Source organism: Juglans regia, chromosome 9 (genome assembly GCF_001411555.2).
Source record: "Juglans regia cultivar Chandler chromosome 9, Walnut 2.0, whole genome shotgun sequence".
Classification (NCBI taxonomy): Eukaryota; Viridiplantae; Streptophyta; class Magnoliopsida; order Fagales; family Juglandaceae; genus Juglans; species Juglans regia.
Genome location: NC_049909.1, coordinates 19,642,398 through 19,666,273, shown reverse-complemented (window position 1 = coordinate 19,666,273; position 23,876 = coordinate 19,642,398). Strand labels below are relative to the sequence as shown.

The 23,876-nt window shown below is 36.4% G+C and overlaps 4 protein-coding genes across 6 annotated transcripts; 3 read left to right on the top strand and 1 right to left on the bottom strand.

Annotated features, from left to right (window-relative positions):
* The first annotated feature begins 373 nt into the window (after positions 1-373).
* Positions 374-2,012, top strand: LOC108997338 (probable WRKY transcription factor 29). The gene is made up of 3 exons (XM_018973545.2): positions 374-472; positions 675-1,120; positions 1,228-2,012. Exons 2-3 carry the CDS (start codon positions 789-791, stop codon positions 1,844-1,846), a joined length of 951 nt encoding a protein of 316 aa, XP_018829090.1. The 5' UTR covers positions 374-472; positions 675-788; the 3' UTR covers positions 1,847-2,012.
* Positions 2,013-7,042: 5,030 nt separating this feature from the next.
* LOC108997417 (probable WRKY transcription factor 43) lies at positions 7,043-10,311 on the top strand. The gene is made up of 2 exons (XM_018973683.2): positions 7,043-7,441; positions 9,911-10,311. The coding sequence occupies exons 1-2, from the start codon at positions 7,068-7,070 to the stop codon at positions 10,086-10,088; spliced, it is 552 nt and encodes a 183-aa protein (XP_018829228.1). The 5' UTR covers positions 7,043-7,067; the 3' UTR covers positions 10,089-10,311.
* Positions 10,312-10,392: 81 nt separating this feature from the next.
* Positions 10,393-17,957, bottom strand: LOC108997416. 2 transcript variants are annotated; one of them, XM_018973682.2, is made up of 8 exons: positions 17,705-17,953; positions 14,608-17,310; positions 14,415-14,518; positions 13,349-13,418; positions 12,438-13,247; positions 11,786-11,988; positions 11,365-11,488; positions 10,393-11,285 (listed from the first exon to the last, which is right to left on the bottom strand). In XM_018973682.2, the coding sequence occupies exons 1-8, from the start codon at positions 17,858-17,860 to the stop codon at positions 10,935-10,937; spliced, it is 4,521 nt and encodes a 1,506-aa protein (XP_018829227.1). In that variant the 5' UTR covers positions 17,861-17,953; the 3' UTR covers positions 10,393-10,934. The 2 variants fall into 2 exon arrangements, with proteins under 2 accessions (XP_018829227.1, XP_035549825.1); XM_035693932.1 differs by lacking the exons at positions 10,393-11,285; positions 11,365-11,488 and having other exon boundaries at positions 11,808-11,996; positions 17,705-17,957.
* Positions 17,958-19,355: 1,398 nt separating this feature from the next.
* On the top strand, positions 19,356-23,595 carry LOC108997486 (protein SGT1 homolog A-like). Of its 2 annotated transcripts, none has more exons than XM_018973808.2 (10): positions 19,356-19,610; positions 19,744-19,813; positions 20,217-20,341; positions 20,511-20,679; positions 21,319-21,415; positions 21,591-21,656; positions 22,213-22,351; positions 22,562-22,644; positions 22,856-22,960; positions 23,247-23,595. In XM_018973808.2, exons 1-10 carry the CDS (start codon positions 19,451-19,453, stop codon positions 23,352-23,354), a joined length of 1,122 nt encoding a protein of 373 aa, XP_018829353.1. In that variant the 5' UTR covers positions 19,356-19,450; the 3' UTR covers positions 23,355-23,595. The 2 variants fall into 2 exon arrangements, with proteins under 2 accessions (XP_018829353.1, XP_018829354.1); XM_018973809.2 differs by having other exon boundaries at positions 19,357-19,610; positions 20,529-20,679.
* Positions 23,596-23,876: the final 281 nt, after the last annotated feature.

The window sequence follows — 23,876 nt, the reverse complement described above, 5'->3', positions numbered from 1 at the left end:
TCAACCTTAGTTCACGTATTTGTAGATTTGATCACTTTATCTCCAATATCCAATATCTGAAAATTTAATTTATAATAATAAATATAGAAAAATACTTTAACCGGATTATATAAAAATAATATCACAAATTAATACGGGTTAATATCATTCGTCATATTGTAAAGTAAATCTAAAAGATCAAGTGAAACTATATCAGTTCTTGTAATTATAGCTTTTGTATAATCCAGGTTGGCTTCTGATAAATATAATTCAATTCAAATGGTTTGCGAGTGAAAATCTTATGAGCAGGATCCATGTGGTCAACGAACGAAAGAATGAGTACTACTGTATATAAGCGTATCCAAAAATTCCAAATTATTGGTCCTGATCTCTTGTTGCATGATAGACGTACAGAAGTAACCGCGAGAGTTCCTAAAAGAGTAACTGCATGATACGCTCAATTTTCATCGGTACAAGTTAGAGGAACAAGAAGGTACTATCAATACTGTTGCGATTATTGTTTTTTGTTTATGATCGTAACCTTAATTTGACTTTACAAATAGTCAAACGAGTAGAAATTCACAACAAATTAAGGAAGTGATCTTCAAAATGACGGTTTTAGCATACCTCTCTGATCTCTCTCTCTCCCCAATTATATATAACCAAACCCTGACTTCAATATTTTCCTCACAAAGTTCTCTGCAGTTCTCTGACAGTCTATACATAGTCACGTCCTCCGCCGGAGTCCGCTGCTCTCAGCTCTCTGATCTCTCTCTCTCTCTCTCTCTCCAAATATTATAAGGTCTTTGATGAGTGAATTTGCATGCTGCATGGAGGACTGGGATTTGCAAGCTGTTGTAAGAGGGTGCATAAATATTGAAGCCCCTACGGGTATCCTTGGGGACCCAAAATCTTGTTTTCCTCCTATGAATGCTGTAGAAGATGGTGCTTTAAGCTTTCCTGAAAACAGTGAAACTACAACAGTTTCAGATAAACTGGAAATGCTTTACAAGCCCTTCTATCCTGTCTTGAACCCTGTTAATTCCTCACAAACCATCCTTGCAAGCTCCATATCTGCTCCTAAAGAACTCAAAGAACCAGACCAGATCAAGCAAAGTATAAAATCACCAAAATTAAGAAGGTCGGTTATTGGGGGGTAAAAAGTTTGCTCTAGTCTATAGATTTGAAAGTCCACTGATCTCCTAGAAATTTTTGATACAATTATTTTCCATATATATATTGCTGCAGGAAGAATCAGCAGAAAAGGGTGGTGCAATATGTGACAGCAGCCGAGGGATTTTGCTCAGATATGTGGGCATGGCGTAAATACGGTCAGAAACCCATCAAGGGATCGCCATATCCGAGGAGCTACTACAGGTGCAGCAGTTCAAAAGGGTGTCCAGCAAGAAAGCAGGTGGAACGGAGCCCTTTGGACCCGGGAGTTTTCATTGTAACGTACACTTCAGAACATAATCACAGCCGTCCAACTCGCCGAAACTCCCTCGCTGGCAGCACCCGAAGCAACTTAACAACACCCAGAAAGAAAACCAAATCTTCTCAATATTCTTCCAAAGTCCTTTCTCCAACAACCCCTTTGATGGCATCCATTGAGGACGAGTTTGTGCAAAATGCGAGCTTGAAGAAAGAGGAACAGCAAATATTGGTGCAAGAAACTGATAAAGGTAATGGAATTTTTAATATAGATGATATAGTATTGGAAAACGAACTATTTCCAAGCCTAGAGGATTTTGAGGAACTGGCCTCAGAATCGGCGCCCTTGAGTGGATGCTTTTTGGATTCATTATTGGAAAACATTCCTGTACCTTGGTTCGTTGATCGATCCACAGCCACAAATGATGGTCACTGACGCGGAGCACGCATATACAATATACAGGATATATGGGATACTAAAGCATAAAAGTCCTTGACGCAGAGGCAAACTGTAATTTCATTTTCCTTCATTTTCCCCTCATTCATGGTTCTTGTTCTGTAATATATTAACTGAATTAAATAGCCTTTTCAGGCATTGAACAAACGACCCAACCTATTCAATGGCTACTCATGGAGATCATCTATTAATTTTCCACAATCATTAAATAAGGATTTGTAATTAAAATATATATCTTCTTTAATTAACCATTTTAATCGATGTGTAGAGCATATATCATCTATATTATTTAAATGATAATATTTGATTTGTAAAATTTAAAATTTAAAATTTATCTTCTAAATCAAATTATGTTAGGTAAGCAATTTATTATATCATGCATGTGATCTACGAACCACATTAAGAATAGAATTTTTTATTAATGTTTTATTTTAACAGGATAATCAAGACTTCATTACGCAGGATCTTACTTTATTAATGTTCAGTCCTACCTACAAATAGTGAAATTATTTTTTAATCATCATAATTCTTGGCTGATTAGGAGTACTGCTGATCTAATTAATCCAGTATTTGGAACAGAAACAGTTCTACTTCGATTGCGTTCGACTATATATGGAAAAGAAAATCTCGAGGGATTGTTGTTTTAAAGTTTGGAAGCATTCCCCATCATGACATATAGTTTGTGACTCAGGATCGAAAATTGCTTATTTGCTACAAGTAATTTTTTTATAAAAAAAATAGTATATTTTCATTAAAATAATTATATTTATAATAAATAATTTGTCATAAATACTCAATTTCTTATAGTCATGGGACCTGTCTATATGGAGTATCCCACTTAGCTTGATACTTATAAAGTCAGTATAATATGATAAGGAAAACACTATAGACACAAAGGAATCTCACACACTGATATGACAGTGTGCCATGTCTCCTTCCCTATTTTTTTTTTCCTTTCTCCCCCTCCCCCCATGCCCTCTCCCCGCGCCGGCCGTGGTGATCAGGGAGCACCTCATGGTGGGCAGAAAATGCCAGCAGTCTAAGTGGCATCGCTGATGTGGAGTGCCAATAAGAAGGTTACCGAGAGAGAGAAGGGCTCTGATGGTTGCGGAGAAGCTTATGTCGACGATGGGCTGGGTGCGGTGGCGCAATTGGGCTGCGACAGCGACACTAGCAACAGTGAGAGAGAGAAACCATGTGAGAGGGGCTCAATTTCTGGAAGGAGGAGAGAGAGGGGGGCTGCACTATAGGGGCTGGTCCAGTCGAAGGTCACCGATAAGAGAGAACGGCCGCTGGTGGTGACCGGCGACGAGCTTTGGTGGCATTGATGTGGTTGAGAGAGAGAGAAGGACTAGAAAAAATAGACACATGGGACACTGTGCCACATCATTGTCTCTAGCATCGTCCGTATGATAATGTACTTCTTATACTAGCAACTAGGACGTAATTGGAACAGCGGTAGAAAAGTCAAAACAAGTTTGTCACATAGATTACATGCATAATCATCACAATAAGATACTAATTCCCACAACTTATACGGTAGCGCTCATGATCATTAATCTCATTTTCAAGGCAATCCTTTTATATGATCTGCACAGCTTATAATTAGTACTACTTCAGCGTACGTCAATATATATATTAGGTGAAAGCAACGTGCAATTCACGTTTACTTAATTTATATTTAATTATTTTTTTTTATTAAGAACTAATTTTTTTTTATTGATAAAGACGTAATGTTTTCAGTTAATTAAATAACGATGTAATATTTATGTAATTTATAAATAATTACACACTGTAATATTTTACTTTCTACGTCAAATCATAATCAATTTTTAGAAGGAATACTTTTGTAAATATTTTAATTTATTACTAATAAAATAATATTTATTACCATGAGTTGCAAATTTTAATTTATTAATTTAATTTATCTTTGTTTGTAAATTTTTTTTAAAAATATTATTTACAGAATCTTACTACTTCTCATTATGTTAATGAAGGAAATGATTGTTTCAACTGTTGGATACTGTTCTACACAAGCAAGATGAAATAAAGAAATAACAATTATTTCCTACGCTCAATTAAATAAATAATCAAATAATAAAATACTATAAAACTGGAATCTAACAAAAACATATTTCATTATCACATACAAAAACTGTTTTAGAAACTATTTGTCAAACTTAATTCCTCATTCCAAACAACTACCAACTATTTCTCTACTAATTATTTTAAAAAATTTCTCTACTAATTTTTATTTTTTATTTGGATGTTATGATTTTTTAGTTTTTTTTTTAATTGTTGATTTTTGGGGAAAGATCATGGTTTGTGAGTGGACCCAGATCACCTCGAAAGGAATAAGCAACTTGCCTGCCTGTCTACAGGCCTCGAAGTTTAATTAATATATATCCAGACTCTTCAATTCTTAAAAACTTCCATAAATCATGCTCACTTTAAATATATGATTAGATTTATTCATTCGATGTGTTTGAATGTTAAAATTATTGATTACATGTTTACTAATCTTTCTCTTAATTAAATTAAAATTTATGATAAATTATTTACGAAGAAAATAACTATTTATAACATAGAGAATAGATTCATTTTTATAGAAAATAGCTGACAATAAATAAACAGATTTCTTATAGTGAGTTTGTTTCTTAATTGATCAATACATGGTTCCACAAAATTCCTGATTTAATAATATGACTTATGTGAATCATATTTTTGTTGTTTAAATTTGTTTTTCGTTTCTAATTATGGAATTTTATTTTATTTTTCTATATATTATTTCACTCTATTAAACCCTATTTCAATTTTCCATCCTCACAAAGAGATCGATCAATGCATGTGATTTGTTTCATTTGGTTTTCAAAATCAATAGAAAAAATATATAATTGAAACCGGCCCATTAGCAAGCAATTTAATAATCAGCACAAAAATCAATCTACATTATTGGGTCAATTAAATTTAATGGAGAAACAGTAAAAATCATTAAAACAAGAACTCACAAAACTCATTGAGGCACTGAACGGTAGAAGGAGCAAACCATCCTTTACAAATTTGCATGGGTAAACTCGAGAAGCAGAATGGAAGATGAAAAATTACTATTAAAATGACAATAAAAAAAGGCGTGACTAATTTAAAAAAAAGGCGTTAAAGTTAACGGAAAACAATAAAATCTATAAAACAAAAATTTCTGTTAGATAGCCACTTTATATATATAGATAGATATATGTTATAGTCTTGCATCATTTGGCATCTTATATATTAATTGCTAGTTTGTACATGTACAAATTACAATATCAAAGTTTAGGCCTAAACTTTGATCAAGTTTCTTTGAGTAATTGCTGCCTGAAGGTATCAATTAATAGATCAAGAGATCAGGTTGACACGTGATCAAGTGGACCCCACAATATTTATTGTTAACCGTTTAAATATTTCGAGTAACATTAAATAAAAAATAAATTAATGTTGAGAGGATATTTTTTCACAAAGTCTAATATTAAAACTTAAATTGATGGGAAAATATATTGACAGATCATCGTAATTAATCATTTATATTTCATAATTCTTCTTTATGGCAGTCTGTGTGGATTAATCTTAAAATGATTGCCATTAAGATTTTCACACCAATCTAATTATTTGTTATGGATTCACTAGATAGAATTTACTTTTGAAAACTAACTTACAAAGAAATTGTGCCTAAGGTTTATAAACCATTAACCATTTACATATTTAGTCGACGTGGAATTGTAACATATATTCAGCTTGTTATAATTTGGCCTGATAATTTATTATCTAAGGAACCCAAATACGTACGTATAGATCAGCGGGTATAAATAAATTAATAATTAGCTTAATCCACGAGTTGTTTGTATATATATATATACTATATTGTTGGATAAACTAGTTTCGCAGCTATATATATATTTTTCAACGAGCTGGAGATCAGAGGTTTTAATTTGTTCGTATGTTAATATATTATCATGACAAATTAAGAAATTAAAAAAACTGGATTAATAATTAGAAACTTCGATATACATGATGAAAAACATGATTACTTGGAGCTAGCATATATAAGGGGCGCCATGAGATCATCATGATCATCAATGGCTATTCAAAAGTCAGCTTGCGTGCACGATCGCTAGCTTTACCTACATGCATGAGTACGTACGGCTATATATATATATATATATATTGATCTATATATTAAGAATTAATAATATTTACTTTACTTAATTTACGGTTGATAAAATATTAATTCAGCCGCTAAGAAATGTACGCACTTAGGTTGTAGTTGAACTGCTAAATTCACGGCTAGATCGAGCGCAGAATATATAAAAGATAACAACGAGGCCTATAATTTATAGTTATTTTTATATGCACGATGATCCTTAAGTTTTCATTAATTATCAGCTTAGACGTGCGTTCCTTTAATATGGTTTTAAGAGCGCGCGCATACAGTACTGGCATTGCTGGGTATAGATAACTTGTTATACAAGCTAGCACAATACTACTCATGAGGTTTTTCCTAATTAAAAACCATGAACGAAAAAAGTGGCATTAGAATAATATATATATATATATATAATTTTTAATATTATATATTTAAATATATATGATCTATATATATAATAATTGAAGTGGTGAGTTAATTATTTTGCAGCCGGGAGCTTATGATCATGCCCGCTTAGAGGGTTAAATATCAGAGTGGCCGGTCAGCCAATTGATGAACAAATTCTGAACTACCACAACAACATTTGTTCTTAACCCAAAGACGCTGGTCGATCTGATTAGCCGCTTTCAATACCTAAATCCTGTACTTAAAGCCATTTAGAAGCCAATTGTCTTGCACGCATGTGCATGTGTAGATGACAATTACAGACGGTGGAGAGAGAGATAGAGAGAGAGAGAAAACTTCTTGAGGAAACCCTAGCTAGCTTATGCGCATGATAAAGCCAACTATACTTCACCTACTTCTGTTCAACTGTCCTATTGCATAAAGACATGTCCAAATGGATGGAACTCTCTCTCTCTCTCTCTCTCTCTCTCTCTCTGTGAGCATGGAACTCTCTAAACATGAGAGAGTCTATCCTTCCATTACATTCAATGTCCAAATTAACATATATAACCCCTAGCTAGCTAGCTAGCCTCTACGTACTTAATTCCTTAGAAACTAATTCCTTGGGGAGCTGTTGTCATGGACGAACTCCCCCCTCCACTGACTCAAAACATTAACGTTCCGATCTCCTACTCACTTCCATCGCCTCCACATGATCTAATGCAAACTCAAATAGCTTCAGACATCGACTGGGTTAGCCTCCTCTCAGCTGGTCCCAACTTCAAGTTTGGCAACCAAAATCCCTCATCAACAAGCAAACCCCTAACGGCTACGAATGGAGCTGTAGGCCTTGAAAATGGCAGTACTAAACATAAAGGAAGAGTAGGCAGGACAAAGAAAACCATTCCACCGAGGATTGCCTTCCACACGAAAAGCCCAGATGATATTCTAGACGATGGATTCAGGTGGCGGAAGTACGGGCAGAAAGCTGTGAAGAATAGTATCCACCCCAGGTGCTATAATTTCCTGCCTCAGTAGTACTCACTTTGCTAGATCTTTTGTCCCTTAATTGCATTCAGTAATTTCTCTCGTATTCCATTTTCTAACATATTTGCTTCGGGATACCCTACAAATCAAATTAATGTTGTCCTTAAGTACTATGGTTACTAACATAAATTTTTTGGTTGTGCAGTTTTTGGAAAATTTATTTCCTTTGTGTGACTAATAAAAATAATTACGCTCTACTTGGTTCAAATTATCCCTCAATTATTCAAACTATCACTCCATTTATACATATGCAAGATCGATAAGCTACTAAAATTGCCACCACTTTAATCTTTGTACAGTACTATTCATTTTGCAAGTTGGCTCCTTTATAGGCCTGGGCGTACCCCTCGCCTGGGGCAGATGGGTAGGCACCGCCCATGCACAAAGGCGGGGAGCGAGTGCTAGGCTGAACCTTAATCCCACCCTAGTTTCACCCATCCACCCAATCCAAATATATATACATCCTCTCATCCTCTCCTCTATGTTCCTGTCCTCTCCCTTCTCCCATCTTTTCTTTTCTTCTCTTCTCTCCCTTCCTTTCATGTCTCAATAGCCACTCACCGTCCTCTCTTCTTTCTACTTTCCCTTCTCCTCCATCTTATATTCTTCTTCTCCTCCTCCTCTAAGACGGTTTCTCTCTCCACTGTTGTGAGTCACGACTCATGCCCAATGGCCAAGTTGCAATCTTATCGTCAAGCTACAGTACGATGATAAGACCATAGCTTGGTTGTGGGTCTCTATGACTCAAAACCACGGTCACCATCGTGGATCTATAAGTTAAAGAACCATGGCTACGACCGTGGATTTGTGAGTTTTATGACCCATGACCACGATCTTGGGCCATCCCATAGATCTTTACATCTGTGCACATATCTTTATGACCCATGGCCGCGGTCCGTGGCCATTGCCCATCAATCTGTGCACAGATATGAATATATGTGCAATTTGCAACTTTGGTAGAGACTTTTGATTGGATTTGTGCGATTTTTCTTATGTATATACAATTTTGTTGGATTTTTGTGAAAAATGTGTTGTCAAACGGGCTGGCCGAACAGTGGTGGTGTCCATCAACCCACCCGGCAGGCTGATGCAAACGGTCATCCCACCAAACCAAGACGGGGTGCAGAGATAGATCTAGTCACCCTACCCAAATAGGGACAGGGTACTATAGGATGGGTGGCTACCCGCCCGTAAGGGGCTAGCACCCTTGCTCCTTTAAATTCATTCATTGAGACTTATCACATCAATGATTTTTCTTTAATGATCAAAACATGTAAAAAAAAGTTGATTACATATTGTGGATTAAGGCTACTCACTCTTATAGTTTGCTAGTCATAAATTTTCACAAACAAATTGGTGATAATTTCACATAAACATTACTTAGTTTTTTTTTTAGTATTGATATGCATATACAATAGGATTTTTTGTAGGATGCTACCCACCCCCTATTGGGCGGGGCCACCCCTTCCCCTTCCCCGCACCCCGCCCCCGGGATGCAGGGGCGAGGTACCCCACCCCAATAGGTGGGGTGCGAAGCGGATACCCAATCCGCTCCACCTCCGTCCACTTAAAAAAATATGCTACATTTCACCAAGTTTAAAATTTATTCAAGTCCAAAAGTGATTAAAATTACATTTTTAGACCCAAATTGTACATTTAAAATTTGTAAATATGACTATAATTTAAAATTTATGTATTTTTTAAATTTTTAGTGCATATTTTGTATAAATTAGAGTGTATTAATTTTTAAATTTGTTAGTGCATACTTTGTAAAAAAGTCTAACAATTTGTAATATATATTTATATATACACAATTTGTAAAATATAAATATATATTTATGTTTATATATAATATATATAAAAATGTAAGAGGGGGCGGGGCGGGGTTCGACCCCCTGCCTTCGCTAGGGGCTGGGTTCGACCCTCCCGGCCCCCCGCCTCCGCGAGGGGCTCTAGATGCAGGGCGGGAGGCCCACCCCCCATAGGTGGAGCAGGGTTGCCCGCCCCGCCATTCTGGGGCTAGACAGCGGGGTGCGGGGCCCAGCTGTCCACCCCTAGTTTTTTGCATAAGAAGTGTTATAGACACAAAAAGATTTCATAAAAGTAAACTCATAAACTAGTGTAGTTTCATGCAATATGTGTTGGATTTACTTTACAATAAAAATAACTTTATAATCTAACGTACTACATGATCAAACTACGTTAATTTGTAAGTTTACTTTTGTGAAATCCTTTTGTGACTAAAATATTTCTTAGAAAAAGAACCCAAAAAAAAAAAAAAATATCCTGCTAGTTTTATATATGTTTGAGCACCTTCTATTTTAGTACTGAGTTTCCATACTTCTTTGATAATTGATCACTTCTGATAAAAAAAAAACTCTGTTCTTAATGTATTTAAAGATTTCTATATGATAAACATATCATCATGTGTATAGGAGCTACTATCGCTGCACGCATCATACATGCTACGTGAAGAAACAAATCCAGCGACATTCAAAAGATGCAAGCATCGTCGTGACAACATATGAGGGCATTCACAACCATCCTTGCGAACAATTGATGGAGAGCCTAAGCCCACTACTGAGGCAATTGCAATTCCTCTCAAGCTTCTAGACCCAATCTATCGTTTTATAACTTTTATGTTTTGAGACTATACGCAAGTGTACAGAGCATCTCATGAATAACTGCTTTATGGCAATATTGTTTGACAATCAAGAAGACAAAGGAGAAAAAAAGCAAATGATGATGATTTATGTAAACTAAAAACACAACTTTATGATCTTTACGAACTGCATGCCTTCTCTTTATCACCACAAAATCAGCAAATAAAAAGGATTCCAAAATTTCCTCCCAAGCTGACTAAAATTCATAACCCAAAATTTCAGATTGCTTGTTACCGCCATTGCAACCTTCTGAATAGCCTTTAAAATCGTTAAAAAGGAATTGCTTTATACAGAACAGAACCGGAAAAAAGGTTACAACCAGAAAAAACCCAGTGTAGTTCTAAATCCCCAGTGTAGTTCTACATCCAAATTGGTTCGGCAATCTACTGTTAAGAATTACATGGAAATCACCTTTCCCTCATCTTTTCTAGCTAGCTGAATAAAAACAAATATATGAATGCATACATCAAGACCTATATAGCTATCTGCTTTGAGCAAAAAGTGCGTGTTGCATTGTTCATTGAGCAAGTAAACACTTCATAAGACACCGAAATAGAATTGCACCCCCGGAAACTTGATGATGATGATGATGTGATGATGATCAGAAATTAACTAAGAGCACCATATCCTATGCTGGTAAAATCTGAAGGATTTATCAAATGAAAAAGACTTCCTATTTTTATTGGTAACAAAATTGCAACTGAAAATGCAAACTGGTTGAGATTCCCTACTTCAATATACGACAAAAAACTTCAAAGGGCTTGCCCTTGACAATCTGCATGTGAGGTGAGGATGCTTATAACTGGAAAGTGCCCAACTCATGGCCATGCCTTGAAAGAAGTAGTTTCCGTTCACCCCCCCAATCTAGCCGATAAGACAGGTCAAGATTATGAATCAATAGTTTCAGACTGTCCGCATGACTTGAAATGCTGGTATTCTCCTGTGAATTGACCTGTCTATCATTTCCCATTATGCTTGCCATTATGCTTGACCTAGAAGAGTTCGGTGAGAATCCCTCCCATGGAGGAACAAAGATAAGTTTAGTGCATTGCACGGGAACAAAGTTTCTGCTCAATTTTTCCCACCATATGGATCCCAATGACCACCATCTGATCATCAAACCATGCTCAGAAAAAGCAACCAACCCCTGGCATTTAACAGGAATATATTTAGACATTTGTTAAAACGCATACTTTGTGTTTACAGGGTATATCAATGACAAGTACCTCCCCATCTGGCGAAAAGCTCAAAGCAGAAATTGCAGTAGTTACCACCGTTTCTGATGCCGTTGCAAGCAACGTTGGAAGTCCAGGAGGTCCACTTGCATCTAAAACCTTGATCTTTATCACACTGCAGTGAAAAACAAAGACACGAAGCTAATTACGATGTAACCATAAGAAGAATTTCAAAAAAACATTTGTATCGAGATATGCAGAAGCTCATGTTTTCTTTAATTTGATATCATACGCACCAGTATAGAATCTAATTGATAATTGACTACCTAGTAGTATATGCTTGGGTTCTTGCTATAGAGAGTTAATCATGATACTCTCTTTTGGTGTGTGTGTGTATGTGTGCGCGCGCACATTTCTGGTGCATCTGTACATAATCATTTAAATTCATAGGCAATACTCTGTCTACTAGTACCTTTGCATGTCATACACCCGAATGTTAGCACTGTTCATCTCTCCAATCACGTCCCCAACGGCCAATCTGGTCCATGTGTCATTCAAGGTGACCATGGGGAATGCACGCACAACTTCCTTCAAGGCAGTCATTGAACTTTGAAAGCACATTTTACGCATGACAGAATTGCTAGGGTCCATAGTTTGCAAAATGAAGTTAACCACCTGTAAATCTGCCCAAATGTCAAATATAAATTTAAACAGAGACTTGACAAAAAAAAAATGGAGGAAAAAATTTATTTCAATTTAATTAAATATAAAAGATTATTCCGCAATATGAATATTTACTGTTAAACAAACAGGGACAGGCAAGATTGTTACTTTTTGGCGGGGTAGAGAAAAATCTTTTAGCTTGAGGTGAAGTCACCAGACATCAAGCAATAAAAATAATAAAGACCGGTACTCATATAGAGGCTTATCCTGCCATAAGTAGTTATAAGTTACACATCTCAAAACCATAGATAAAGTAAATCTATGTTGCACTGAATGGTGGATCTTCTAAAATTTCTCTTAATTTCATGTGTTTAAGATTTCAATTTTTTATTTTTACCCTCCACATTGAACATGGACCATACTTTTTTTTTATAAGTACATTGAACATGGACCATACGAACCTTATCAAGGTACTGAGCCAAGTTTCTTGGAGAACTGCGCACAACCCTGATGAGAGTCGTAAGAGATACAAGATGAACAGGTGAATCGGATGCAGTAGACCAGATTTGGCTTTCTATAACAGTTAAAAACCCTGGTATATCAGCCATTGCTAAGCTTGGAAGAAGAACACCAACCAAAGTCTCCTGAATGGCAACTGGTACAACTGGATTTTGTGCAGCTAAGTTGGCTGATGGACCACTTACACATTCTATTTGAAAAAATATGTCTCCAACCAAACGAGGTATTTCAGAACCAAGGCATGCTTTCCATGCACTGTCCATACCTTCTGCAAGGAGCTCTGCTGCAGTGGAACTGTATTTCTCATTCACCGCCATAACCAATTTTACTAGGGGATGAACAACCAGCATGGCAAGACCTGGCTTCACAAGGCTGGGATACCAAATAGCCAGTGCTGCTGCAACAATAATATGAGATGTCATGGCATCTTGGCTTGTTCCTCCCACGCAAGAAATCCAGTCTTGCATTTCAAAAGATTCTAGCCAATCATGTATCTTAGATTCCTCAACCTGGGAGATCCCTAGTGTTTCTAGGAGCTGATCAGAATGCAATCTGTTAGCAGATGTTTCTTCTATATTTACATTTTCATGTTCATTTTCTCTGGTGCCAATTAGAGAGCTCATATCTGCTTGGTCAGTTGCTTTTTGACTACGTAGAGGAAGTGGAATTGCCCGTGAAGCAGTGCAGTGGAATAAAGAGCGAGCAGCCATACGTACATGTTCACTTTCATCTTGCCAGAAACTCACCAAAAGCTGTAAAACAGAGAAGCAGAAATAAAAACATAAATTTAATGAAAATGTGACTAATTGGTAAATTCAACCATGCCAGTACGGCTTCCAACACAAGATGCAACCTGGAGTAGAGGTGGCTTTACATCTGGATATTTTTCGGCAAAATTCCGAGTATAGAATGCTGCTAAAGCACTGCAAACAATACCATCAGGTAAAAAGATCAGCAAAAATAATATAACTGATCTACATGACTTTTTTCTATAAGTAATTCAAATTTTATTATTGATAAAAAAACGTGTGTGACCTCAGTAAACAGAGAGCATACCAAAAAAACACGTAAGCAAATGAAGAAATAAGATCTAGAAAATCCTGAAAACTAGTGATAGAAAAATAATTCAATACAAACATTCAGAATGAAAGATTATTAAGAAAGAAAGCCTTGAAAGCCTCCACCTTCTTCTCACAATTTTCAAAACCGGTCTACATTACTGGAAAAGGGATTATACAGTTTATGCTCATTTGTCATGCAAGAATAACATTTAGGAGATAATCTTGGCACGGTAATTACCTAGTAGAGGAAATAAAAGCATACATGGAGAGCAGCAACATGACATTTAAGCTAGTGCAAGAGGAAACCACATATGCAGGAGATTGAAAAGTAACCTTACTATCAGACTAATTTTGTAGTAAAAATTTCTAGGCTTAAGGTAAACTGATTGAAATATCCCTAATCCTTAATTTGAAGTTTTCTTTAAGGAATAAAAATAACATAAAAAATAATGGAAACTCTTGTTTTAAGCATATAAAACAATGTCAGCCTCCATAGAAGATATTAAATTAATATAAAGACAAGAATATCCAGATGACCACCGCAGCAGCAATCATACAGTTTTTAAACCACAAAAAAGTTAATAAATAATATTCTCCACACATCTATTACATTATCACCCAAGACTTAAACAAGTTATTTTTTTTCTCTTCATTATTTCCAGCTCTTACAAGATTTCAATAATCTTACTTTTCCTACAATTTTAAAAAGAATTTTCATATTTTAGTTCTCTGCCGAACACATACTAGATTGGTGCCAATATAAAATTGATAACCTGATGTAGAATTTGAAGAATATTAAATCTGTTAGAGAAGATACAAGTTGGACTCTGAAGTTTTTTTTTGGAACCTTTGCAATACCTGCTGGCAGCCGAACTGGAGTAAGACAAGCTAATCATTCGTTGGGCCAGGGACACCATTGTCAGTGACCTCATTGCACAAAATTCTGATGAGGATTTCCAGAGCTGAAACATTATAACAATGCCTCAGGAAAAAGTGCAAGGAGCCAAACAAGAAAACATGACCCAACATTTAAAAAAATTCATCGAATTACCTCTAGAATAGTACTCAAACCAGGAAACGTCAATGTCAAAGACCCTTTGTCCCCCAGCAATCCAGAAGCTACAACAAGATTCTCTAGCCTCTTTAGCTTCATGTCAGCTATAAGCAAATTATCAAGCTCACAATCTACATTCCACAGGTGTAAATATGACAAGCTAAATCGAAGTAAACATTCTTCAAGTGATCTAATCCACTCAAGCTCTTCTATAGAAGTACTCATGCTCTCATTAACATCACCATCTTCTATATTCATGTGGTGGGGACTTAGTCTGTCATTAGCCTGTTCCTTCACATTGGTATCGTCTAACTTATTACTGTCATTGGCAGTGCGTCCGTGCTTCTGATGAGGAAACATCAATGATCCAAGGTCAAAATTCAGAGCAGCGATTCCAGGGAATGGGCAATAGCATTTGATGGAGGGCTTGCTGCTTTGAAGTATAGATAGAGCGGTTGGAAGTGATTTTGCCGAAATTCCCTTACTAATATGTGCTTGGGAAGTATTGGGCTCAACTATATTTGCAATACTTGGCACCACATTTGATGAAGTGACCAACTTATCTGTACTATTTAAGTTAGAATGAGAAAAGCTTCCATCCTCAATTATTGGAAGACTTAGTAATGAAACTGAGGTATTTCCATTCAGTATAGTGCCCGATATGGAATTCATACTGACACCTTTACAAAACTGATCAAACATTGAATGAGAAGCAGTCCCACGAAGAAACCGCTCCCGAGCACCAGTCTTTACATCCCAAATGTATAAAACATCACTCGCATCATATGTCCTCGAACGGTTTCGGCAAAGGCATGCAATATAACCTCTTACTCCATCCCACACAACTTTAGCAGGATAGCTGGGGTGTCCAGGAAGCATTCTCTCAACTCGCAAAGTCTCCAGAGAAGCAAGAGCAACACACGAGTCCTCACCAACAGAGAGGAAGCAGTCATTCCAAGGACGGTCAGTCCGGGACGGGGGAAGAATTATTTGGTGCACAGGAGCCACATGTTGGTGCATTACAGTAATGAGATTGCTCGTTTCAAGGTCCCATATGCGAACCGTGCAGTCCATGCTTCCAGAAATTAAAACCTGATTGAAACTCCATCCTTTGGCAGTTCCCACCATCCGATGTGCAGCCAAACATAGTACAGCACCTGTGTGCCCTAGAAAATATTGTCTGGATGCATGTGAACCCAGTTCATTGTGTGAACTATTACCATGAGAAGTTATTCCATGAAACAAATCAAATCTCACAACCTCGATTTCTCCATTAAAGAAACCATACACAATAGCATAAGGGGCAAAGAGATTTTCTGAAATAACCATGGAAGAAGATACGATCCGTGCCTTGTTGGACTGATAACATGCATGTATATTATTACCACTTATTGGACTTGGAACAGATGATTCCCAAGAACTTAACTCACTCTTCCCATCACTGGGATCCTCAATTTTATGAATTGAAGTAGGTTTTTCAATCCAGTCAACAGAAAAACTGCCTTCTCCAAGTATTCTGAACATACAGCACAACTTTCCATGGTCATCATGTTCTGTATGTGGTGAATAGATGGTGATGTGGGGTTTCCACAGTAAAGGTTCTTCAGCGTAAATACAATGAGAACAAATGCGAAGAAGATAGCGGTTCAATTGAATGAAACAAACAGATAATCTCGCATCATCAGGATGAGAAGTGGTAGGGATCTCACAAAGAGCCTCACACTTGAATATTTTATTTAAAAATGATACAGAATACACAATTGCATAACCATCATTATTCCATACAATAAAACTGGTTGTAGATAATTCATCAAAATCGTCAGTATTCAGCTTACTTGCAGATTCTTCACTTTCAAGAAACGTCCCCCCTATAACATGTGAGTGAGTAGACCTGCCATTTAGATAGACGATCTTGTCTGAGAAAGAAATCTCTCCAATTGTGGTACCAGTTTCCAATAGCCTAAATATGCAGTGCTTTTTAAAAACAAAAGCAATAACATTCTCACAGATTGCGATTGACACAACCTGTCCACCTTCACTCAACCCATCTGCCCAAACAGTCATCTCCGACTGAGAACTTTTATGCAAACCAGTTGCATCATCCCCAAGCTGGTGAGGATCCTTTAATATCGGAATCAATTGCAGCCTACCAAAAGAATCAGCCATGACTACTGAATGTTTCTCTTTGTGCTCAATGGACGAAACTACAGCCATAAACTTCAATGAACCGATAGATAAATTCCCATGAAAAACGGTTTGGACAATCGTAAGTGTATATGAATCAACAACTACTACAGCACATTTTGATGGTTTTCTGTGCTGAAATTCTCCATACACTGATCCCTCAGCTCCTTCTGAGGAATCAACAGAACCGCGTTCAGACAATTGGACATTATCTATGAAAGAACAGCCAATGCACACATATCTTGCGTTTGAAGGCAATGTTCGAATTATGGATGGACTGCCTACCCAAGGTGGCAATTTCCTCCTCCGTCTGCAATGCCCACTGCTTCTGCTCCACACACACAATACGCCATCAGTGCACGCACTGATTAACGCACCATAATAATCAGTACAGCTTGCCAGAACATTAATTGAAGCGTCTAGCTTTTCATTTCTTGACAAAACTACGGGATAACAAATTCCGAGATCGACTATGGGTGCGGCGTGGCCACATAACATAGCAATTGGTTTAATTTCCTGTCCAGATGAAACCTCATTAGTTTGGTTCATGATCAATTTATCGAGGGAGAAAAATATAATTGTTTTTTCTATTAATAATTAAAGAAGAAAATAACTCGCCCGTCCACTGAGAGCCTGATCGAACTAGAATTGCGTCGTAGGAGCAACTATTTAGTAAGTAAGAAGAAAAGTAGATGACACCCAAACCATTAAATTTCATTACAACATTTTCTCAGCAAGCAAACAGAGCCGCATGTCGAAACAAAGCAAATCCATTTGAATTATACCAGAGCCTAATTCTTGTATTCAGAGGACAGTTTTTGGCTCAGTGGCTCTTTGAAAAATAGATGGTGAGTGAGAACATTGAGTCATCTAAAGAAGGAAGAAGCGAAGAGGAGCGAGTTGCAGTTACCGGATTGGAACCGGAGGAGGAAAGATTCCACCAGATGATGGAGCCATCTGATCCGCCGGTATAGAGAGTTGGAGGTTGTTTCAGCACGGCGGTGGCGGTTACTCTGTGAGACGGATGCACGCCCGACCATATGCACGCTACGGATCGGCACTTCATTCACTCAGTGAGTCGACGCGATCCAGCTAGCGTTCGTAGCGTAGTTGGGTAAGACCGAGAAACTGTACGAACGTAATGAACTTTAACCGGAGAGAGGTGGGTGCTGATTAATGGATTGAGGGATTGTTTGGATGGAAAGGAATTCTCAACTCATTATAATTTTTTTAAATTTTTATTTAAAATATAATAAATAATTTATTTTTTTAAAATTTTAAAATAAAAATAATATTTTATTTAATTTTTAACTTTCCTTTTATCTTATCTTAACTCACTGTATTGAAAATATTGAAAAAAAAAAGTGATTAGTGTAATTAGAAAAAAGAAAAGCTTCTTCTTCCAAAAAAAAAAGGAACACTTTAAATTACGTGGTTTAATTCCGAATATATCAACATTAATAATTTCAATTCACATTTGCATGAGAAAATATATTCGGTGATTTTTTACTTGATAAAAGCTAAATATTTTAAGAAAAATTATATAGACAAGTAATGCATCTTACATGATATAACTAATATATAAGAAAGATTTAAAATTAGTTTTTTTTTTATAAATTAAATTATGGCATATAAGAAAAATTATTACTAGCCTTACTTAATTCTTAATTAATTATTTGTAAATTCTAAAGTAAAGGGACCTCAGCTTTGCAGTGAAAAATGTTACTATTTAAGATGAATTAATCATTCCTATGACAACATTTGATGTGCTACACTCTGCTTTCTTATATCATAAATTTGAATAAAATCTTGAGTATAATTGAGTAGGTCTAGTCTGGTCTGTAATTTGAAAAATCGAACTCATTCGAGTGGGTATATACCGAATTTTACCCTAGCGTATATCTAAATCTTATACCCGCTCGTATTCGGATGTGAGTACAATTATATAATGCTAATTACAGGTTAATATTTGGTATTCATAACCGAATTTATATTTTAAAAAATTACCTTATATATAAAATAACGTTGTTTTGTGTTTGTAGCCCTCCTATTTAAAATTGTTTTTTGACAAATTCGAATATTCAATTACAATCCGAGTATTTGGATATCCAAATTTTATAACCGGGTACCTACTCGGGTTAACTTATACAAATATCCAAACTACATTATAGACTCGAGCAGACTCAAATATAACTAGATATTCGGATTTGCATCTTTACACTCTATAATTGAGGAAGAAGCATTTCAATATAAATAAATAATATTTCTCCATCACAATATCTCATTTAATATAGAATAATTTTGATTAAATGATATTCTATAATAAAGTAAAAATATCACATGGACCACGGTCCATACTAGAGTAGACACCATTTGATGTGGGTTTTTGAATCAACAAAGACGACACGTCGTATCCATGAAACCTGCAAATCGTGAATTTTCCAAATTTGACTACATGTCGTAATATGCTTCTTGTTCCTTGCGTAATTGTCAAGCAATACGTAACAGTCTCCGTTATCCGAAAGTTGGAAGGAAGTTTCCAGAAGAGTACTAATAAATCCAATTTCAACTTCTGGGGTCCCCGCACAGTTTCCCTCCACTTTCTCTTCTCTGCGTCCCGGTCGGATCACTCCCAGAAACTCCTCTCCTCTCTCGGATGGGAACCCAATTAGCGGCGAAAGCGAAGGATGCCTTCTTGGACGACGACTTCCAATTGGCCATTGATCTATACGCTCAGGCCATTGCCTTCAACCCCGACGACGCCGATCTTTACGCCGACCGAGCACAGGCTCGTCTCAAACTCGCCAATTTCACCGGTACTTCATTTTTTTTATTGGTTATGAGTGGTTTTCTTCGTTGCTTTGATTTTGCTAGATTTCTCGGGGGAAGTTACTGATTTTATGTATTTATTTCTTTCTGTTCTTGTTTTTTTGGTATTTGTTCGAGCAGAAGCGGTTGCGGATGCAAACAAGGCAATAGAATTAGATGCTTCGATGGCTAAGGCTTATCTGCGTAAAGGGTGCGTAATGCTTCGCATATTAGTCATGATCGTTGGGTTCAACTATTCTCGTACAGGATGACTGTTCGGAATTTCAAGTTTAAAAGTGGTGGTCATTCAGTTAGACGTTCCCGAATTTATGTTTATGTTGATAATCCCTAATGTGCTCAAGTAGTTCAATAATGATAAATTTTTTTTTTTTTTTTGAAGTTCTCTATTCCTTTCTTTAGATGTTGATTTACAATTACAATGTATAACGGTTTTTTTTTTTTTTTTAAGTATAATACTGATTTCCGATAGGCGAGAGGTATAAGCACCGCGAGGTGTGAAGCGAATCAGTGATCTTGTACTAACTACGGATTGTCCTACTTTTTAAAAACTTCCTCTATTACTTATTTGCCTAGTTTACTTCCGTCCTCGACAGGATTGCGTGTATAAAGTGCGGTGAATATCGTAATGCTAAGGTATCTCTTGAGAAAGGCGCATCTTTGGCACAGAAAGATTCGAGATTCACCAAGTTGATTGAAGAATGCGATCAGCGCATAGCAGGTATATGATTGTTGGCGGTCTTTGAGATATGTGTCTTTAATTTGTTTGGGCTACTCTATAGAGTTTTTAGAAGCAAGCCCGAGTTTTGGTCTTTGGTAGTTATTGCTAAGCTGGTAGCTGAATTTTTATTGGGAGAGTTTTCTATATTTTTTTACGGATGTTTCTTCAAAGGAAGCTAATGATGCAGCGGAGAGCTTGACACCAGATGCGTCACCAACTACGACAACGGCTTCTACTGCATGTGAATTATCTGATGCAGCTATTGGAACTCTTGAAGAAGCTAAGAAAGCATTTGACATGTCCCGTCCGATGAGCACTTCAGTCAGACCAAAATACAGGTTCTTGCACTTTTTCTCGCCAAGTATTTTTGCACCTGTCTGCCCTCAATCTGTACCGCAAAAAGTTGTTGGTATAACTCTTTAACTTTCCAGAGCTTTTCATTATACTCGTTAGTTATCCTAGAAGTCCTTACACTTCCTTTCATCCCATCCATTATGCTCTGATTATGTGAAAGGTAATGTTTGTATGTAGATTATGGGCTAGCAAAAGAGGAGGGCTTCTTGGAGTGGGGTTTGAAGTAGCTATAACCTTTATTCATTCTTTTTTACCTCGCTTGAAGTTTACCTGTAGTGAGAAATGGTGGAAAGCACTTGCAGTTACATGACCCAATGGCCCTGTATAGACAAATTATGATGTGTAGGTGTATGTATGGGGTTAGTTGTTGTGTGCAGTTTCTTGTTTGATGTTTCATTCAGTACTTCTAAGGCAAGGCATAACTGTTGATACATGGAGCACTAATCTAAATCATCAAGCATAATAAGGTTGTTTGTGTCCCCTGTTGGACATTCCCAAGTTAGAACTCTTAAGACTACCACGATTCCCTCTACTATTCTCACCCACTTATGTCATTCAGGTTACACAATCTCATCTTAATTGTTATCTGATGATTGATGATTGATGGTTGAATGGTTGAACAGACATGAATACTACCAGAAGCCAGAGGAAGTCGTCGTTACAATATTTGCAAAGGGCATACCGGCCAACAATGTGGCTGTCGAGTTTGGAGAACAGATCGTACGTAGATCTTCTAGACATTTGTTTTTGACATGAGATAAATTTTGCTTTCGTTTACCCTCTGTAAACTGCTGCTGTTTGGTGATTATTCTTTTCAATATTCATGTAGCTTGAGATGGCCTTTGGTTGTATTTGTTTGCCTAGATGAGCTAATTTAATTTTTCTTGTCTTGCAGCTAAGTGTCACCATTGATGTCCCTGGTGAAGATGCTTATAATTTTCAACCTCGGTTATTTGGGAAGGTATTGCATGAACTTACTGTATGATGCCATTGTTTCTTGCATGGATCATATAGGAATTTCCACTTCATTATCTACCAGCTGAAACATTACAAGGGCATTTCAGAAACCATGTTGTTCAACAATCTCTTCTACTTGAGCTCTGAATGTTTGTTTAACAAGTAGAAAAAAAGTAATAGGACTCTTCATGTCTTTCTTTCAATTGTTTAGCTTGTAAGTGATGAGCAGAAATGGGGCAAAATATTTGTCTTCTGCTTTGTATTTATTTTTCTTCCCTTTTTTTTTTTTTTTTTTTTTTTCCTTGTGGAAAGTGAACTAAATGGAGAATTAGCAAGACTTTTGATGGCATTGCACCACTTTGAACCTCTATATGTCTTGAAACATGGCTATGAACTGGTATTTTCTTTTTTAAATATCAGCCTATCTATAAGTCAGCCAGGTGTTGAATGAACATAAATATTAAGTAATTTTCCCAAACCCAATCCTTACGTTTGACCCAATATAGATGCATAAGTTTTTGGCAGTCTGATTTTGGTTTTTGTATTTGTATGAAAAACAGATAGTACCTGAGAAATGTCGATACGATGTACTGTCAACTAAAGTTGAAATCCGTCTCGTGAAAGCTGAAGGTATCAACTGGTCATCACTTGAATATAGCAAGGAAATTGCAGTAACTCAAAAAGTAAATGTCTCGTCAGGTAAGAGACATGCCATTGTAATTCACACTTAGATACTGTTTGTAGAATTCTGATCTCTGTTATATGGTTAGGTGCTTCATTGTTATTTAATAGTAGGTGCATTATGCCAAAAGCATATGATCTCCATTGTTACAGTGAACCAAGAGATCCTTTTTTTTTTTTTAATTCTAGTGATTTTTTATTAACTTGCTTCCTTTTATTAATTTTCAGTTGGATCTCAAAGGCCTGCATATCCATCTTCAATGCCAAGGAAAAAAGATTGGGATAAGTTGGTGGCGCTGGTGAAGAAAGAGGTTTTTAAGCAACCTGTATTTTTATATTGTACTGGGGGATTTCTGTTTTAGAATACTCCCCCTCCCCGTCAAAAAAAAGAAAAAGAAAAAGAAAAGAAAGGGAAAAACCTAAAAAGGAATTACAAAATTACAATAATATGAAACTCTTGTCTGCCTTTACGTGCTTTAACTCATGTTATTGATATTAACCTTGCGATGATTTGAACTTCAGGAGAAAGAAGAGAAGCTAGATGGTGATGCGGCTGTAAACAAGCTGTTCCGAGAAATTTACCAAAATGCAGACGAGGACATGAGGAGAGCTATGAGCAAATCTTTTGTAAGATTCCCACATATTTGTTATCTTTTATTAACACCTTTGCCTTGACTCAAGTTCTAATATTCTACAATATCTGGCTCTAGCTGATAAATTTGCCAAGTCCATAGTCTCCTCTCAGAGTTTGCCTTTGTTCTGATCAATCAAACATTTGTTGTATTTTTCTTCAATTTTTTCTTCCGTTGAAGTCCTTCCATATAAGGAGCAATGCTCAATTTCTTTGGGGATTTTTCTTTACTTCAAAGATTCATGGAAATGTTGTAATTTGAATTCTGCTTCAATGTTACAGATAGAATCGAATGGGACAGCGCTGTCAACAGACTGGAAAGAAGTGGGTTCAAAAAAGGTTGAAGGCAGCCCACCTGAAGGAATGGAGATGAAGAAATGGGAGTATTAATGCAAGTGGTGCCAACTAAAATTCTAAGCCTACCCTACCCTGCTGAAGTGCTGTATGGAGTAAGAATCCGTAAGCGAGCGTGACTGCAAGATCTTTTTTTTTTTTTTTTTCTTTTTTGGGTTCATAAATCAACCTTTATTTTTTATTTTTGGCCTTCTATCAGCATCTATGAAATTTTTTCAATAGAATCCACTTAGAGCGAGGAACCTTGATTTACATAATTCAGCCATCCTAGCCTTGAGTTATGCATTCAAATTTCAAATTCACACCCATGCTTATATAGGAAGAGATTGTCCGGTCAAAAACCTTAAGAGATGTAAATCCTAATTACAATATAGGTGAGAAATGTGGCAGGTGCCTTTAACCAACTTATATTAGGTGTGTGGATAACCTAACCAACAAATTCACTCTAATTTAAATTTTAAATTGATGAGCAAATTTCATATATTTCGATATCGATTAGAAAAGAAGTGCTGTAGATTTTTTTTTGAAAAAGAGTAAAGCTTATTATTAAAAGATTAT

Bases quoted from the DNA above. Each gene is read 5' to 3' on its own strand.
- LOC108997486 (XM_018973808.2), top strand. From the start codon at position 19,451: ATGGGAACCCAATTAGCGGCGAAAGCGAAGGATGCCTTCTTGGACGAC. The intron at 19,814-20,216 runs GTGCGTAATGCT...CGTCCTCGACAG, and splicing joins AAGGCTTATCTGCGTAAAGG to GATTGCGTGTATAAAGTGCG. The intron at 22,645-22,855 runs GTTTTTAAGCAA...TTTGAACTTCAG, and splicing joins TGGCGCTGGTGAAGAAAGAG to GAGAAAGAAGAGAAGCTAGA.
- LOC108997417 (XM_018973683.2), top strand. From the start codon at position 7,068: ATGGACGAACTCCCCCCTCCACTGACTCAAAACATTAACGTTCCGATC. The intron at 7,442-9,910 runs GTGCTATAATTT...TCATGTGTATAG, and splicing joins AAGAATAGTATCCACCCCAG to GAGCTACTATCGCTGCACGC.
- LOC108997338 (XM_018973545.2), top strand. From the start codon at position 789: ATGAGTGAATTTGCATGCTGCATGGAGGACTGGGATTTGCAAGCTGTT. The intron at 1,121-1,227 runs GTCGGTTATTGG...ATATTGCTGCAG, and splicing joins AAATCACCAAAATTAAGAAG to GAAGAATCAGCAGAAAAGGG.
- LOC108997416 (XM_018973682.2), bottom strand. From the start codon at position 17,860: ATGAAGTGCCGATCCGTAGCGTGCATATGGTCGGGCGTGCATCCGTCT. The intron at 13,419-14,414 runs GTATTGCAAAGG...TATTGTTTGCAG, and splicing joins TCCAGTTCGGCTGCCAGCAG to TGCTTTAGCAGCATTCTATA. The intron at 11,989-12,437 runs GTTCGTATGGTC...GCAGATTTACAG, and splicing joins TGGCTCAGTACCTTGATAAG to GTGGTTAACTTCATTTTGCA.